General features: G+C 42.2%; 1 protein-coding gene across 6 annotated transcripts in view; it reads right to left on the reverse strand.

Annotated features, from left to right (window-relative positions):
- Nucleotides 1–3,944: 3,944 nt before the first annotated feature.
- The window catches only part of rfx3 (regulatory factor X, 3 (influences HLA class II expression)), a 63,436-nt gene continuing 48,900 nt past the window's right edge, over nt 3,945–18,480 (reverse strand). For all 6 annotated transcript variants that reach the window (XM_063211687.1, XM_063211690.1, XM_063211688.1 and 3 more), the window contains 5 exons: nt 17,595–17,803; nt 12,468–12,621; nt 11,006–11,045; nt 10,513–10,670; nt 3,945–9,810 (listed from right to left, as the gene is read on the reverse strand). In XM_063211687.1, the coding sequence (XP_063067757.1) occupies nt 9,568–9,810; nt 10,513–10,670; nt 11,006–11,045; nt 12,468–12,621; nt 17,595–17,803 (804 nt within the window). In that variant the 3' untranslated portion in view covers nt 3,945–9,567. The remainder of the gene's footprint in view (nt 9,811–10,512; nt 10,671–11,005; nt 11,046–12,467; nt 12,622–17,594; nt 17,804–18,480) is intronic.

An 18,480-nucleotide genomic window follows, 5' to 3' on the forward strand; every position in this document is an offset into this window, starting at 1 on the left:
TAATTTTGGCAAAGATATACAGTCAATCCGGAAAGTATTCACAGCGCTTCACTTTTTCCGCATTTTATTACGTTACAGCCTTATTCCAAATTGTATTCAATTTATCTCTGTCCTCAAAATGTAACATAAATACCCCATTATGACCATGTGAAAAAAAAGAGTTCTTGAGAGTTTTGGAATAAGGCTGTAACGTAATGAAATGCGGAAAAAGTGAAGCGTGAATACTTTCCGGATTGACTGTAGGCCTAAACAGTAAGGTAAATTATAGCACAGACATGGTCCAGTTGTTCAAAGAAATGTAGAAAATGCATGGTCTTCCACTTCTTACAAGTGCTAGAACTAGTTTCGAAGTACAAATATTAGCTTCTTTGGTAACACTTCCAAATAAGGGGCCATAATTAACAGCAAAGTAGCTATAACCTAATACTTTAGTAAGGGTTAATAATCATTACTTAACGCCACATTAGACACATATTAATTGTTATTAATGCATATGTAAAACATTAGCAAGCAGTTACTTAACTATTAGATAACTATTACCTTGTGTTACAAGTTCATAGCATAAAAAATATTTAACTAATAGATAAGTAAGGGTACAGTAATAGTTAAGTAGCTATTAGGTCATACTTAACTAAGGACCAAAATTAACACTTACTTAATACAAAAGTAAGGCATAACTAATGAATAAATAATACCGAAATATTGTCTGTAGATTGAGTACCCATCATGCACTGCACTTCTTGGAGCTAATATTCTCAGACATTAACTTAATTATCACAAAGGAATGGTTTAGTTTAGCTTCAAAACTATTACTCTTCATAATGTTCTGCATTTATTGTAGGGTTTTTACCATTAAAACTAATAAGTGGTATATGAACAAATTACATCTCATCACCCCACCATCACTGAGAAGTGTACGTCCAATCCTTGCTATATAATGACTCCTATTGCCATTATTGCAGTGATTTGAACAAGTGAAAGCTAGACGTCACAGTAGATTGATTACTTAACTATTAGGTATGCGCAGCCAACTCTATTATAAGGGTCCCAAACACCAATATCTATGGATTAATTAACCATTAGTTATCCGCAGCCAACTCTAATATAAGGGTCCCAAACAGCAATATCTATCCATTAATTAACCATTAGTTATCCTCAGCCAACTCTATTATAAGGGTCCCAACTCCCAATATTTATGTATTATTTATCCATTAGTTATGCCATACTTTTGTATTAAGTAAGTATTAATTTTGGTCCTTAGTTAAGTATGACCTGATAGCTACTTGACTATTAACTGTGCCCTTACTTATCTATTAGTTAAATCACAATATGCTATTGTTATCTAATTGTTAAGTAACTGCTTACTAATGCTCAACGTATGCATTAATAACAATTAATATGTGTCTAATATGGCATTAAGTAATGATTATTAACCCTTACTTAAGTATTAGGTTACTGTTAATTATGGCCCCATATTTGGAAGTGATACCGCTTCTTTTACTGTCTCAAGCACTCAATTTTACATATTCAAAAGCTGTAGGCTAGAACTAGTGATGCAGTTTTTAGTATCATAATGATTCATAGTGGTAGGTCATAGTAGGCCTTGTAAATCTTAATAGGAAAGCCATACATTAGAAAAAAGCTTTGCTGTGAGATCCACACAAGCGTTATACCCATCAAGAGTTAGATTTTGGATGATCATGGCTGAACAATAACATTTCCAATTTCATTGAGAGGCAGCTTGGACCTCTGCCCAACACTGCAGGTTATTTTTTTATGTTTTTTAAAAATGTTTTTAAATTGCTGATGTATTGTGTTGTGTTCAGTTTTCCCCGCAGATGCCACAGACACACACTGCAGGCAAACAGACAGGGTTATTGCAGTAGTGTAGGTGACTTAACACCCCTGTGTTGGGGGCAGGTAATAACAAAAATAACGATAACCAAAAATGATCACACCAATAAATGGAATGGGTGATGTGAGGTGGCAGCATAGACACCTCTACTGGCCTGACCCGTCATAACCCCACTATTTCATTTGCATTCGTTTTGTGAGCTGGGTGAATAATGTCAGCTGATGGTGCTCAGTGCTATGGCCTTTTGTCAAGACAGTCTTCAAAACCAACAGTGCCCTTGCATATAACCTCGATGTTGTCCCCGCTTTGAAAGGTTTCTGCCTGTTGTCCATGGATAAACCAGAGACATATTGTAAAAAGTGAGTAGCAAAGAAAATAAATGGTATACCAATCCATGTGACCAGGTGGTGGGAGAGTTTCGGTGGGTGTTGTCTTCTTAGCAAGGCTTTCAATAGGTTATGTGTGTTTGTGTTTTAAAATCACAGTATTTGGCAGTAAGAAAACCACCGTGGTGCAACAAGAATCAGTCTGGTTGAGATGCACACATTATCTTCTAAGATCGTATCCCAGCTCCCATTAATATTCAATTATTTTCAATTCAATATTAATATTGTGACACCCCCAATTCCTCACTGCACTCCACATTTACACTCGGCTAGAAGTACTGGACCTCGGGCAGCTTGTTGCATTTCACTGCAAAGGATAACATACCTCCTTTGAAAAAGCCAGCGCTGATGATGTGGCAGACCCCCAACAGACCCTGAGAGAAGAAGAGCATCCTTTTAATAGACAATGGTGCTGGGGTGCCCCCTGTCTTCAAGCCAGATTCAGATTGCCTGTGGCCTTCAAAGGAAGTGACTTGGCAGGTGACAACAGACAAGGATAGTGGGTATTTCTCAAAACCTAGTCTGCACACTTCCAAGTGTGCTCAGCCTAATTAGTCACGCCCAGTGATTGGATACACCATAGAGTTCACCAAAGAGTATCCAATCACTGTGCGTGACTAATTAGGCTGAGCACACTTGGAAGTGTGCAGACTAGGTTCTGAGAAATACCAATGTTTGTGGCTATAGAGTAGGTGATTTCACAGCATCCGCACAGACAGTGGGTCTTTCTCAAATGCTAGGCCAGTGTCCTTCCAAGTGTATCAGCCTAATTAGTCACGCGTAGTGATTGGATACCCTTTATTAGTCACACCCAGTGATTGGATATTCTGTAGAGTTCACCAAAAAGTATCCAATCACTGGGCGTGACTAATTAGGCTGATACACTTGGAAGGACACTGCCCTAGCATTTGAGAAAGACCCAGTGACAAACATGCTTTCACAGTTCTTTCACAGTTCCCAGATCAAGGCTAACAGAACAAGTCGAACAAACCCTTTAGAAATTGGGCTTTATCCTCTGTATTTTCATTTCTTCTCACTAGATGTTCATGGATTTATTTTGTCACGTTTGTTGACATCTGATTTCTTAACATGAACCACTTGTCTATAGCATCACCACAAAACACTACCATGAATTATGTGAAGACCTGTTGATACTCAGACAAGGAAATACAAAGTCTCTAGTTGACAACTGTCAATAACTGTCAACTGTCCCTCAACTTAAGTTCTGGTCAGATGTTTGGGAGACTTGTATTACTCAAAGTTCTTATGATAGAAGGAACGTCAAATTCTTAGATCAGCTCACACACTTCAGTGCTAATCCCTCAAATCAAATCAAGAAGACCATCCCCCAACCCATCCAAACTAGGCTACATGTACAGTAAACAATATGTTGGTGGGTGAAAATGCATGCATAATCACCACATACTCATTTGCTTTCAACAAGAAAAATGTTTATTAATTGAAAGACAAGCCACAGATTTTAAGAAAACAACACTAATAAGCTAGCCTGAGCTGAAGTCTGAAATATTCAGAAAAAACAAACTACATGTGTCTTTAATATTTCCTATATTTTTCCTCATAACGACACACTAAATGTTAATATATGCCTTTATAAATATAAAAGTTCCCCAGTTTGTTATCCTTTTTATGTAAAATACACAATACAAATCACTCTACACATATCGGTTAGCTCTTACCAACTCTCAGAAGATATAATATACTAAGAGGTAACTTGAAACAACGCACACACAAAAAAGAATAAAAAGGAAAAAAAAATACATATGTATGCAAAATACCATACATCATTCATAAACCAGAAGAAAGAGGAGAGAAAGAAAATACCACAATGTACACTTGCCAACATATCCAAAGGACAAAAAAAAGAATCATTTCGACAGTCAAAGAAAGAGGCTGTAAATAAATAACCTTTCATTTTTTAAATCTTTATATTTACAACTAAGACCGTCTCTGGGAGGGGGGAGCAGGGGGGGGGGGGCTTCGGCCTCCCCCAGAACCATCCTAGAGTGCCATAATGCTTGTGCTTGCATTAGGATGCGCTACCACGGGCAACCACTCACTAAGTAAACCGTCAAATGGCACTTAATAAAAAATATTCCCAGGACACAGAAAACTTGAAGCAAGCATACCACTTTCATCAAATTATAAACAAGAGAAAGAAACGGGAAGAAAACAAAAACACAGGGGGAAAAAAAGGAAAGGTTTCCAGAAGGTGTCATGATGGCAATAGTGGTAGTGGCCTTAACTGGCATATCCCAGTTTAGATTGCACCATCATCATGGGAGAATCCAGAATGTTCCACTGTTCTGTTTTTTTTCTTTTTCTTCTTATTTTTCTATGGAGGGGGGTGAATGGCACCCCCCCACGGATAATGGTAAATATCAACAACTTACACATCTGCCAGCCACCACAAAAAGCCTGGAGGAACATTTGGTGAAAATATGCCTAAAGCCACAGGCCAACAACATACTAGAGTGAGTAGTAAACTTCACGTTTCTCTTGGTTGGAGCACAACCAACCACCAACACATGTACTTGCACACAATAATGACCCTCTACTGGCCGTGGCGTTCCCTCCTCTCCATCTCAAGCATCCAGCACCTGGCACCATAGTTTCATCAACGGTGACAATGGTACTTTCCTCCCATCCCCAGGCCCCAGGTCCCCGGGGCGGAGGTGGCCAGGCCAGGTAGGGTTGGTCTGGTCTGGTAAGTCTGGCTGAGGTGGGGCATACAGTAGTATGTAGCTGTAAAGTTGTGTCTGTGAAGGCGTTTCTCCTCCGGACAGTTCTGCAGGTTGAGGGTGAGAATCAAAAAGGCACTGGGGGTCTTGGCTCCAACTTGTCTCTCAAGCTGCTTGCCACTGTCTGTAGGTCAGGGGGGACGCAGGCAGCGCCTCTCCAAAGCAGAGACGCACACAGAGAGAGGACCTGCTTTATGGGTTGCAGTTCTGCTAAAAAAAATGGGGTTTTTGATATGTTGCTGAGATGTCCAGAAATTGCATTGCATTGATTCTTTCCTTCTTTTTTTTGTACCCCACATGTAGTGCGTGTTCTCTTTATGAGAAAAACTGAAATGAGTAGATACATATCAAATCATACTTAAAAAAAACATGCCTGCAAAAAATAAAGTAACTGCAGTCCATTTACAAGACAAGTGCCACACTCTCACGTTAACACACACACACACGCACGCACGCACGCACGCACGCACAGAGCAGGCCAATTTTGCTCAAGGTTGCAACATCAGGTTTTGTAAATGGTGATTAGTGACAAGTCGCCTTCACTTTTCACTCGGAGTCAGTGTGATACGGGGAAAACCAGTAGTCTTTGGCCGCGTCCAAAATGTTCCTTCTTTCACTATACGAGGTCTCTATGTAGGGTGTGAGACAAGTACATTAGCAATCTACTGTACACACGTTGTGAGTCTGTTGTACATGGTGTGTGGCAATGTAGTGCACTTGGGTTTTTGGAACATTTTGGATCCAGCCTTTGACAAAAAGACTCTTGCAACAGTCAGGCTTACCTAGGCTGTTAATGTTTTTTTTTTACACTTAATATTTTCCAGTGTCTGGCACATCTGTAAAGAGAAATAATAATAAAAAAATTGAACATTTAAAAAAAAAAAAAAACACAACAACAACAACAAAGGAAAAACAGTGATGATTTCTAGCAGCACAAAAACAAAAGGCATGCAATACCGATAAAGAAAGCACTTTCAGAAGTCTAATGCACATAATCAGTACAAACAAAAATGAAAATCGTCGTCGTCAGTTCATATCCAACAAATCAGTTTCTAAGAGCCATTTGCAATAGATCAGATACGAGAAATTTACAGCAGTGATTTTTCAGGTGAACAACAAAAGAACAAAACAGAACAGACAGGTTGTCTATCGCTGCACAGTGGCTGGACAGTTCAGTAGACTTTTTTCAGGGTTATTTTTGCTTCCCCTACTAAGAGTGGAACTATTCACACACATACACACACACACACATACACACACCCGTACACACACACACCAAACAAACTGCACCTCAATTTGACAATAAATACAGTAGTCCTACTACTTCACAAGGCATTAATGTTGATGATAATAACGATGATCCATTTGGTCGTTAATTCAAAGCTGCATTTTTCAGGAGCATCATCTTCCATAGAGATCTTCATTAACATTGTGTGCACATCCCACACACACTAAACCAGCACATTTCTTTTTCACACACACAGACACACACAAAAAGTTAAGTCATGTATCAAACACAAAAAAACGAGTGGTCTCACTTCAAACATAAAGCGTTTCCTCCTGGCGGTAGTGGTCATCAACTAAAGGGGGAGGGGGAAGGGTCGTGGGCTTTTGTCACATCATCAAGAAAAAAACTCGCGCCAATCCAGTAGTATTCTTTTCCGCATTAAGTGAACATAAATATACATTTCAAGTGAATACAACATTCCTGCAAGGACAACAATGAAAAAACAGACACCCAAGAAAAAAACAAAACTCTAGGCGCTCGTGCAGACACAGCTCTCCTGGCAATAGAAAAACAAAATGTTGTAAGGGAATTGGTCAGAAGTAAAACACATTTCCAGTTCCTCATTGTCTGACAAGCACAGTATGTGTATGTACGTTTTTTTTCTTCCCTAACTGTGTGAAAGCCATCAAGTTGGAGATCAAGTGTATAACAAAATTACAGTGTAAATCATAGTCTCTCCGTACTGACAGCCTTGTGATCTTCGGACCACTCTTCTTTAAGAGCTTAGCAAGGGAGATGAACGGTTTTGCGCACACATTAAGAATGACCAGCTGGTCAATTGTGAAGGCAATAATAACACACTGTAAACACCTCACGTTAGCCCAAGTGACGGCCTCGTCATCGAAAAGATGGGAGTGTGTACGATTTGTAACATGAGTGCCACTCAATGCACCATTTAATTCGTAAGTCTCCTACAAAACAAACATTTGTGATCTCTTCCACGATGTCTCACAAAAGCAGGACAAAAAAAACCTCAAAAACAAAACAGAATAATCATCTGTTCTTCAGTAGAATTTGTCTGTGAATATAATAATAGATCTCTCTTTGTTTTTTAACCATATAGTTATTTAAAAAACAAAAACAAAACTCATTTGGTCCTCTGTACAGATTCAGCACAACAAACTCAAAGGGTTCTGGTGAGAGATGGCCGGGGGTGGGCACTGCTGGTGATGAGGTAGGGGCACATAGAGAGGGCACTACGGACCGAGAAAGGGGACAAAAACGTTGAGGAAAAACAATCAAACACAGAAACAATAAAGAAGCTGTATGACAAAAAAAAACGTGCATAACAAGAATCGTTATTCTTAATTAGAATATAATCGTGAGATGAACACAAAAAAAAATCTCAGTGGAAACCTCTTTTCCTCTCAAGTACCACTCTGACACCACAAGATTTTTTTTTCTTTCTGACTGCTTTCCTTTGCTTGTTTCCTTCTTTTTGACTGCTTTCCTTTCTACCTTTCTTTCTTTCCTTCTTTTTGACTGCTTTCCTTTCTACCTTCCTTTCTTTCTCTCTCCACTGAGCGTGATGTCGGCATTTGTCTGCCTGGCTGGCGGGCAGGCGGGCGATGATGAGCGATGGCATGCGGTGGCTAAGCTTAAGGCACTGGGATGAACCAGATGTGCATGAGGTGTCCGACATTCACTGGGTTCTACAGCACGGCACAGGCGGGAAAGCCACCAATAAACAACAAAGAAAACAAAGGAAAAAACATCAACAAGAATGTACAAAACATGAATAAAAACAAAAGCCCCTGTCTGAAAAAAAAACCTTTCAGAGATCTCTTCAGCATGATCACTTCTCCTGTATTTGGTCCAGTTCGGGGGAAAAAAGGGGAAAAAAAACAAACGAATGAAATGAAAAAGACAGCCACCAACAGGAGTCACCTCACAACAACAAGACATATTGAACTTTGCAGGACAATAAGACATATCCAGTAGAAAACGCACAATGCCCTTTTTTCTTTTTAGAGAACTCTAAATCGACTGAGCCTAGCAGGACACAAGGCATTTTGGGAAATGGTGTTAGAACTTCCTTCCACGCGTCATACACAATGTGGCAAAACATCAGGAGGGCGTGGGTGACCACACACACACACAAAACCTGCCTGATAAAATCTAGCAGCACGGTGACGAAAAAATATGACTGGAAGAGACAGCACTTTGTCAGACATAATAAAGGCAAGAAAATAATAAAAACAGTAGAAAACGTGGTGGTGGTGGGGAACTTGGGTTTGAAAACGCAACATATTTGGCAAAAGTTTGTTTTCTTTTTTTTTTGCACAAAGTAATGCAACAATCATATGGTGATTAAAAAACAAACAAGCAAACAAACCAGTATTCATAATAGGATGGTAGAGTGGGAAAAAATAACGCTGACCCTCCCCAACCACCAAATCCATCAATCAAATCAAATCAAACCATTGAGCCATTTCTTCACTTCAGACCACAATTTAGACTTGAGAGTTTAAACTGTAGATCGTCGACGGGATGGAATGTTGTGAATGCCAGTGTTTAAATCAAATGGAATGTAGGAAAGTTTGTAACTGTTCCAGGATAAACCTCCTGCACCGACTCGCACCTAAACCCATCCCCTACCCCCCATACCGCCGCCCCAAAAATCCTCCACTCTTCTTCCTCCTCCGTGTCTTCTCCATCATCCCGACTCTTCCAGTCATCCAGCGTCCACCTTTCTTCTCCATCCGCAGCGTCAAATAAGAATCATCTGTCCATCCCCACTCCCGACACACTCGTAAGGCTCAAAGGGTGAGACATCTCTCAGCATCACAACAAACACAAGAGCAATACCAAACCAATTAAAAATGTCAAACCACAGAAACACAAACAACAAAACAAAAATATGAAACGGACTGCAAGAGTGGCGAGTCAGAGGCATAAGTAGAGAAAGGCTGAGAGCTGTAGTGGAGGATGACAAGAAAAGAGGAGAGCAGAGGAGAAATTGGGTGGGTGTGGAGGAGAAGAGGAGCATGAGAAGGTGGAGGTGAAGGTGGTGGTGGAGATAGTGTTAAGGAGGTGACCTCAGCTGGGTATCTCCTCCTCCACCCATCTCTCCATCAGCCTAGGCATCTGAAATCCCCCCAAACCCCCAAAGAGATTCAATGAGGAGGACACGAGGAGCATGAGACGGTGGTGAGAAGGTAGGATGTGGAGGTGAGCTGCTCTCATTTTGTCATCTCATCCATCCATACCTTCCCCTCTCTTCACCCGCCTGGGCAAATATCAAGCTCGCCCTACTCCTCCAACACCCAGCAGGCCACCTCAGACGGGTGCGAAGCTGCTGCCGGTGCTGTTGCAGTGCCGTATGGTGCTGGTGGCTCCCGGGGGCAGGATGTGGTGCTCTGTGGCGCCGGCGGTGACGGCGGCAGGGACAGCGGTGACGGTGGTGACGGCGCTCACGTGCTCGGCCGGGATGATGGTGGCCGTGCCCCCTGCGCTGGGCAGGGCGCTCAGCATGCCCACCACGGCACTGCTGCCATCCTCCATGGTGCCCACCTGCAGCACCTACGACATGGCACCACACCAGATGATAAGATACCACCGTTTGCTTGTTTGTTTGTTTACATTTATGCTTGACTGTCAGTTTGTCTAAAAAAGTCTCTTATTCATTCAGGTCATCTGAATTTAGTTGTTGGTAACTGGGTTTCTTTTTTGGCTCTGGAAGACATCAGTATACTGTAGGACAGTGAACTTTTTCTTAAGACGTCAGTATCTTAATGTTACTGGTTTAAGTCTAGTTACTGGTTAAACAATTTATTTTAAAAGGTGCACTGTGTAATACTTTTAGTAGCTTATTTCCATAATTAATGCTTCCCATTTACAAATGTTACCTTTTTCTTATATGTACTGTACTTTAGTCATACTATTAGTTCATTATTTAGTATACATTCATGAAAAGATCCAATTTGGTAGTAGTCAGCACTATGGTAGTACAGTTGGCCCTTGGGTCACTCATCAGACCTTTTGAAAAAAAAGAAAAAAAAAACCTGACCATATCGTTTCTGTTCTAGACCCTTTCGGATCCTTCAGGTCTACGTAGGACCGAAACGTTGCAGCTAAATCTTTTTTTTTTTTTTTTTTCAAAAACCTACCAGTGTTTAAAAAAAAGAACACAAAGGGGATTTAAGTGTGCAGACATTTTTCTTTCAAAAAGCTACCTGTAAAATGAAAAGGTTGATGAAAAAGGGCTGTCTGTCACTCTCTCACCTGTATGATCTCTGGTTCGCAGCCTCCCACCTCCCCCCCGTGGTGGAGCTGTACTCCGGCCTGGTGCAGCTCTATCTCGGCCTTCTCCCTCTTGGCCAGGGGCTCGCCGCTCTCCTCCAGCTCATCGTCCAGATCGCTGTCCATCTCACTCACCTCGTCTGGGGACATGGATGGGAGGAAGGGGGGTGGGGGTTAAAAATCAAATTCAGTTGAGGTCACTGGGGTATGTTTTAAAGAGGTGTGCTACTATTTTGGGGCTTAATACAGTTAAAATCGTTATCTGGGGTTTATAAAGGTGGTAAAGTGTCTTATTTTTCATGTTAAGCATTGTCTTGCTTTAAGACGAGTTAAAAGAGGGAGCATGTCACTAAGCTAGTGAAAGTCAATGGATCCGTGTAGCATGCTACAGGCTACAAAAGAAAGAGGTCACTTGCACTCTAGGCTGCACTGTCATGCATTAGTGGCCATATTGACTTCAATGTAGTGTACTCACCTTTGTCCATGTTTGGAGACATGGCGTTCAGTTGGTCGCACTGCAACAAGGAGGGAAAAAGAAATGAGGACGGAAAGAAAGAAAAAGGAGGAGAGAAGACAAAGAGAAATAATTGACATGAACTCCAAGGAAATTTCATTTCTGCCTGACACATACAGAACCTTCCCTCCTGAGACATACATGCAGTACTGTATGTGTGCGTGTGTGCGTGCGTGCACATGTCCTAAATGTCTATGCATCGGGTGGGTAATCAAAGTGAAAGTGACTGTGTATCGAGGGGCTGGTGAGACAAAAGTGATTTGGGCCACAAAATCGTCAAATCGTGAACTTCAGCAGATATTAATGGTAATGAGTTACGATGCGGTCCGTTGACAGCCGGCGCAGCCAAATGGAATGTCCTTCTGCTCTGTCGCTTTTATTGCTCGTGTTGCAGCGGCATCTTTCCCACAATATGAATGTAAATGTGTGTGTGTGTCCGTGTGTGTGTGTGTGTATGGCCAGCCTTCTCCGGAGGCATGACAACAGGCATAGGCTTTAGATGTGGACGTGTGTGTGTGTGTATACAATGTCACCTTTCCCATGAGATGAATGCAAATGTGTGTCTCTGCATGTGTGCATGCTCATCCTCTCCTCACCTCTCCCATGACTCATATGGCAGTCTCCTCAGTAGCCTGGATTATGTGGTGCTCCAGCAGGTAGAACGTGTGTGTGTGTGTGTGTGTGTGTGTGTGTGTGTGTGTGTGTTCACTTCTCCCATGACTCATATGGCTGTCTCCCCAGTAGTCTGGGCGATGTGGTGCTCCAATAGCAGTGGCGTGCACAGACAGTTTTTTTTTGGGGGGGGGGGGGGAGGGGGGCAGGTGCTGAAGGGAGGGTGTTGGAGGCTTGCGGAACCTCTGGTTGCCTTACTAAGCTTTTAGAGGCTATATATTACCAGAGATTCTTTAAGTTTATAGATATGCCAATGTAATAAGGTTGCTATGGGCACCTAACATGACCAGGTTCCGGCCTGCCTAAAGGGGCGTGTCATAATACTCCTACCATTGAATAGAACAGTCCTTAGGTCTGCCTAGGTCTGCCTAAAGGGGGATTTCCCCCCCTCCCCCTTGCAATAATAGAACCCGGAAACAATGGGCCAATGGAACCTCTCTCTAATCTACTCTCTCTGATATTACATCGGGGCTATTATTGTAACATACATTTGATTGTGAAGCATTTGCAGATGATCATGTCAACATGGATCACAGTACATTGTGACAAGACTTTCAAGAAAGAATTTTCAAAGAGGGCATATTTTTTTTGTCCAGTAGGGCAAATGGGCAAGTGCTTTAGCACCACCTCGTCCCTATCTGTGCACGCCTACGACCACCAGATAGCACATGTAGTGTATGTGTGTGTGTGTGTGTGTGTGTGTGTGTGTGTGTGTGTGTGTGTGTGTGTGTGTGTGTGTGTGTGTCTTCACCTCTCCCATGACTCCGATGGGCGTCTCCCCGGTGGCCTGGGCTACGCGGTGCTCCACCAGGTAGAACATGTACTCGTCATACAGCAGCCGGATCAGGTGGAAGGAGCCGAAGCTGGCCGCACTGCGCAGGGTCAGGTCCCGAATCACCATGGAGCTACACAGAGGGAGGGAGGGAGGGAGAGCGGAAGGAAGACAAGAAAGAGTAAGTAACGGAGAGATAAATAAATAAATGATTCTCATTTTCATCAGAGAGAGAGAGAGAGAGAGAGTGTGAGTGAGCGAGACAGGTTCATGCAGTATAAAGTTTACATGAGATAGAACAAACATCTTCAACAACAAGTTCTTTTTAATGCCGCATGGACCACTTTGTCACATACAGCATTTAATACACTTAATTTGGTTCCAAATTACAAGTTCACATTCATTGAGACAATCAGCTCTTCTGAATACTCTGACAGATTTTAACCAATAATGATGTTGCTTTGAGGACACACATCTTCAAGGATACAGGGAGACAATGTACACACGGACAATGAGACAGAGAGCATCTCTCTCCTCAGCACAATCATGCAGTAGGCTACACCATCAGTAGGATACAATAAATAAAACACTAGCAAGTAGAATGCAATAAATAAAATATTAGTGCTGAACACGATTAGGAGTAATGAAGGTGTGGGTGGATGAGAACAGATAGAGAATGAGAAAAGAGGACTGATTAACAATATGAGTGATCATTCACATTAATAATTTGTTATTGCAGATGGATTAATAATTGACGTCATAAGACATTGATTAATATTGCACCGTAATAACCATTGTATTCTGCTTCAGTGAAGTAGTGAAGAGACTCATTTCAGACATTGCACAGTATACTAATGAATTTAAATGCAGTATTGCACAATAGGCGGGTGGAAGGCCATACCGGGTGGGCAGCAGAGACTCTGTCAGCGAGTCTGCCAAAAGCAACACTGAACTTCTGAACAAAACACATGTTGGTTTCAAAATGTGTTTAATCACAAGTAGATGTTAAGACACAGTTCTGGATCTGCTGAATCCCACACAGACATTGTTTTCGAGTCTAGGATAAGTCTTCTCTTCCCACACCTCTTTGGCCATCAAGTCTTAGCCACCAGAGACAGTTTAGATCGAGACGGGACAGTCGCCGCCATCTTGTTGACGCCTTCGCGGTGCTATTTCGCTATTAGTGAGACCAGATCTGAGAGTCAATGGGAAAAATGAATGGAGAAACTGAGTATAGGACGGGAGGGAACCCAGCGGTTGTGAAAACCATATGGTTGAAACCACCGTGAAAAAATGATCAATCTAGACTACTTGGTTGTGTCATACGAGTCAATAAAGCTTTTTAAGCCACTTTTCTCAAGTTTTTTTTTGACAGAGCGCAGGTGCAGTAGTTCCATAACGGCACGAGAGCAACGGCTTTTCACAACTGAGCATGCGCATCATTTCGTGTGCGCCGATGCAGCCAGATGATTGGATCACTGGCAACGAAGCTCTGCAGGCACATTGGCTCTTGTTACCAGAAAGGCGGGAGATGTGCGGGTAGACGCCATATTTGCGTTACGAATCTTCACCGTTAATTTCTATGGACACCTAACGATTCTGACATATCTCCCCTTCCTAAAAAAATCTCTGTAGCCGCTCTCTCTCCTGACCTGTGTGGTTCCGCACGGCTCCACAGGCCCCTGTCACAGGTTTCAGATGGCTGCACATTGGATTCATTTTCAGAAGACATGACTTTTATCAGTCTACCTCTCCAAATCTGCCAAGCCACCACACTGGCTATGCTCAAAAAGCACCCCAAACCACATCTCTTTGCAGAGGCCTGTCCTTACAAAATTGAGAGAAAAAAATGTGAAAAAATTGTTTTTAGCTGCAAAATCTAAAGCTCCATCCAATCCTGACATAGATTCTCAAGTCTGAGCTCATTCTGATTCATACAAGGCCAGGTTATCCAAATGGTTTAACTGTAAGCAACTCCACTAAGCAATAGGTGTTCCAGTTCAGAAGGAGAACTTGCTGATCTGAACACGGCTAAGGTTGTGCCATTCATTTCAGTCTCTGTGTGCTTGTGGCTGACACAGCTAAGGAGAATGGTCATTCGTTCTTTGTGTACCTGTGGAGGGGCCACTTGAATAGGTTCTGGCCTTGGGGAACTAGGCACTAGCTGGCAACGTTGAGGAAGATGTTGAAGGCAAATTTGTTTTCCCTTTTTTTCTAGTGGAAAAGAGTAGAAGTCCGCTTTGAAAATGTATTCAGGTCATACAACGTTTCGACCCAACAGGGTCTTCATCTAGGACCAGTAGCGGATCTGTAAACAGCCTAAGAATGATTCATTTCAGATTCTGTGCGTATCTGTAGACTACTTGAGGAGAAACTGGTGGGCAGCCAGACACGAGCTATCAAAATAAAGGCAGATGTTCACAAACAAGATGTGCCATTCATTCATTCCAGTCTCTGTGCACCTGTGGAAGGATCCATTAGCTAAGTAAGTGAGTAAGTATGCCCTTTATCATCCCACAATGGAGAAATTCACGTATTGCAGCTGTAGCATACTGTGCATACAGCTTGTGCAAAAGTAGACGACATACATAATACAGACACAGGACCAAGAAGTTAAAAATATATGCAGGAGATTAGGGGTCGATTTTAGATTAGGGGTAGGTTTTTTAATGACCGATGCGATACCGTTTTCTTTTCATCACCCTTGGCCGATACCCGATTTCCGATACCCGATATTCGGGGGCCGATATGGGTTAAAAAAAAAAAAGGTTAAAAAAATGACAAATATTCCAGGTCTCAAGTTAAAAATAAACATTCCAAATTGAGGTAGAACTTGTAACATTTAAACACCCACTCTAACAATCAAGTCATGTCTAACAATGAAGTGATAAGTGTGTAGGTGCTTTTAAAAAAACCTGAATGACATTAAATAATAAATATTGCGTATCAGCCAAAACCACACGCGTATCGGCCGATGCGATACACTTAAAATATGCAAATATCGGCCCGATATCGGACCTATATATATATATCGAATTTCCTTAGAGGAGATATAAAATAGAGATGTTAAAAATATATGAAGGAGATATAAAATAGAGATGTTATAAAAATAGAGAGATTTCTGTCTAAATAAATACATTAGTAAATAAAAGGCTTTAAAAAGTAGCTTAGCATTGTCACTATCACAGTCATCAACACCATCACCATCATCATCATCATCCTCATCACCATGACTACCACAGGGACACAGGTTTCAGATGGCTGCACATTGGATTCATTTTCAGAAGACATGACTTTTATCAGTCTACCTCTCCAAATCTGCCAAGCCACCACACTGGCTATGCTCAAAAAGCACCCCAAACCACATCTCTTTGCAGAGGCCTGTCCTTACAAAATTGAGAGAAAAAAATGTGAAAAAATTGTTTTTAGCTGCAAAATCTAAAGCTCCATCCAATCCTGACATAGATTCTCAAGTCTGAGCTCATTCTGATTCATACAAGGCCAGGTTATCCAAATGGTTTAACTGTAAGCAACTCCACTAAGCAATAGGTGTTCCAGTTCAGAAGGAGAACTTGCTGATCTGAACACGGCTAAGGTTGTGCCATTCATTTCAGTCTCTGTGTGCTTGTGGCTGACACAGCTAAGGAGAATGGTCATTCGTTCTTTGTGTACCTGTGGAGGGGCCACTTGAATAGGTTCTGGCCTTGGGGAACTAGGCACTAGCTGGCAACGTTGAGGAAGATGTTGAAGGCAAATTTGTTTTCCCTTTTTTTCTAGTGGAAAAGAGTAGAAGTCCGCTTTGAAAATGTATTCAGGTCATACAACGTTTCGACCCAACAGGGTCTTCATCTAGGACCAGTAGCGGATCTGTAAACAGCCTAAGAATGATTCATTTCAGATTCTGTGCGTATCTGTAGACTACTTGAGGAGAAACTGGTGGGCAGCCAGACACGAGCTATCAAAATAAAGGCAGATGTTCACAAACAAGATGTGCCATTCATTCATTCCAGTCTCTGTGCACCTGTGGAAGGATCCATTAGCTAAGTAAGTGAGTAAGTATGCCCTTTATCATCCCACAATGGAGAAATTCACGTATTGCAGCTGTAGCATACTGTGCATACAGCTTGTGCAAAAGTAGACGACATACATAATACAGACACAGGACCAAGAAGTTAAAAATATATGCAGGAGATTAGGGGTCGATTTTAGATTAGGGGTAGGTTTTTTAATGACCGATGCGATACCGTTTTCTTTTCATCACCCTTGGCCGATACCCGATTTCCGATACCCGATATTCGGGGGCCGATATGGGTTAAAAAAAAAAAAGGTTAAAAAAATGACAAATATTCCAGGTCTCAAGTTAAAAATAAACATTCCAAATTGAGGTAGAACTTGTAACATTTAAACACCCACTCTAACAATCAAGTCATGTCTAACAATCAAGTGATAAGTGTCTAGGTGCTTTTAAAAAAACCTGAATGACATTAAATAATAAATATTGCGTATCAGCCAAAACCACACGCGCATCGGCCGATGCGATACATTTAAAATATGCAAATATCGGCCCGATATCGGACCTATATATATATATATCGAATTTCCTTAGAGGAGATATAAAATAGAGATGTTAAAAATATATGAAGGAGATATAAAATAGAGATGTTATAAAAATAGAGAGATTTCTGTCTAAATAAATACATTAGTAAATAAAAGGCTTTAAAAAGTAGCTTAGCATTGTCACTATCACAGTCATCAACACCATCACCATCATCATCATCATCCTCATCACCATGACTACCACAGGGACTGCCACTATTCCATGCTGCAGAGGGTGGTTGATGTTGCCCAGGATGGATGAGTTTTATGCCATCATCATCCTGTCCCCCACCGCCTCCATGGGATCAAGGCTGCAGCCCAGAACAGAGCCAGCTTTCCTCACCAGTTTGTTCAGTTTCTTTGCCTCAGCTGCTGTTATGCTGCTGCCCCAGCACACCACACCACACCACACCACACCATACATGACAACAGAAGAGACCACAGAGTCATAGAAGCTGATCTGGAAACAGCTGAGAATGATGTATCATCCCACTCTCTCTGTTCACCAACCTGTAGAAAGACCACTTGAGGAGGAACTGGCGGGCGGCCTTGGGGAAGCTGGCGCGGTCCTCGTAGGGCTTGAGCACCTGGCTCACCACGTTGTCCAGCCAGGCGGCCCACTGCTCCAGCGAGCTCTGCTGCTGCAGCGTGGCCTTGAAGTCCTGCTCCAGACGCTGCACCACCCCCTCCTCGCACTGGCACACCCACGATGCCTGCTCCTGTTGGGGGGGTCGAGAAATGAGGGGATGATGGCATGGAGAGGGAGGGGTTGGCATGGAGAGAGGAGTGGAAGGGGAAAATGGATAGAAACAAGGGGACATGGCAGAGAGATGGAGACAGGGTTTAGAGGGAGGGAAGGGGAGTGGGAAAATGGAGACAAACAAGGGGAGAGGGATGGGGGATGGAAGAGAACGAGAAGAACAAAGAGCAAAAGAGGTAGAAGAAACAAATGGGGAGAGGGAGGAAGAGGAAGGGAAAAGAGGAGAGCGATGAGAAGAAATGCGCGGGGGGGGGGTGGGGGGCATTGGAGAGAGATGGTGAGAGAGAGGAAGACAAGAGAAAGCGAGTGACAGGGAGAGAGAAACAAAGATGGAAGACAGTGGGGGATAGAGGGACAAAAAGAGAGAAATCGAGTGAACATATTTAAACACACAGACTCTAATGCATTAGGCATTTCCAGCCAGTGCCACTGAACTCTATTCAAAAATCCCCTTGTGAATATTTGCTGTTCTCCTCCTATGCAGATGCCTATGAGAAGCAGTACTGTATATACTGTACTCTGAACACAATCTCTCCTCTCTTCTCTCCAGAAGGACAGTGCAATATAACCAAAGACGAACAATGAACCAATCTAATCTGTCCCGCTGATGTGTGAGAGAGAGAGAGAGAGAGAGAG

The sequence above is a fragment of the Engraulis encrasicolus genome, chromosome 12 (genome assembly GCF_034702125.1).
Source record: "Engraulis encrasicolus isolate BLACKSEA-1 chromosome 12, IST_EnEncr_1.0, whole genome shotgun sequence".
Taxonomy (NCBI): Eukaryota; Metazoa; Chordata; class Actinopteri; order Clupeiformes; family Engraulidae; genus Engraulis; species Engraulis encrasicolus.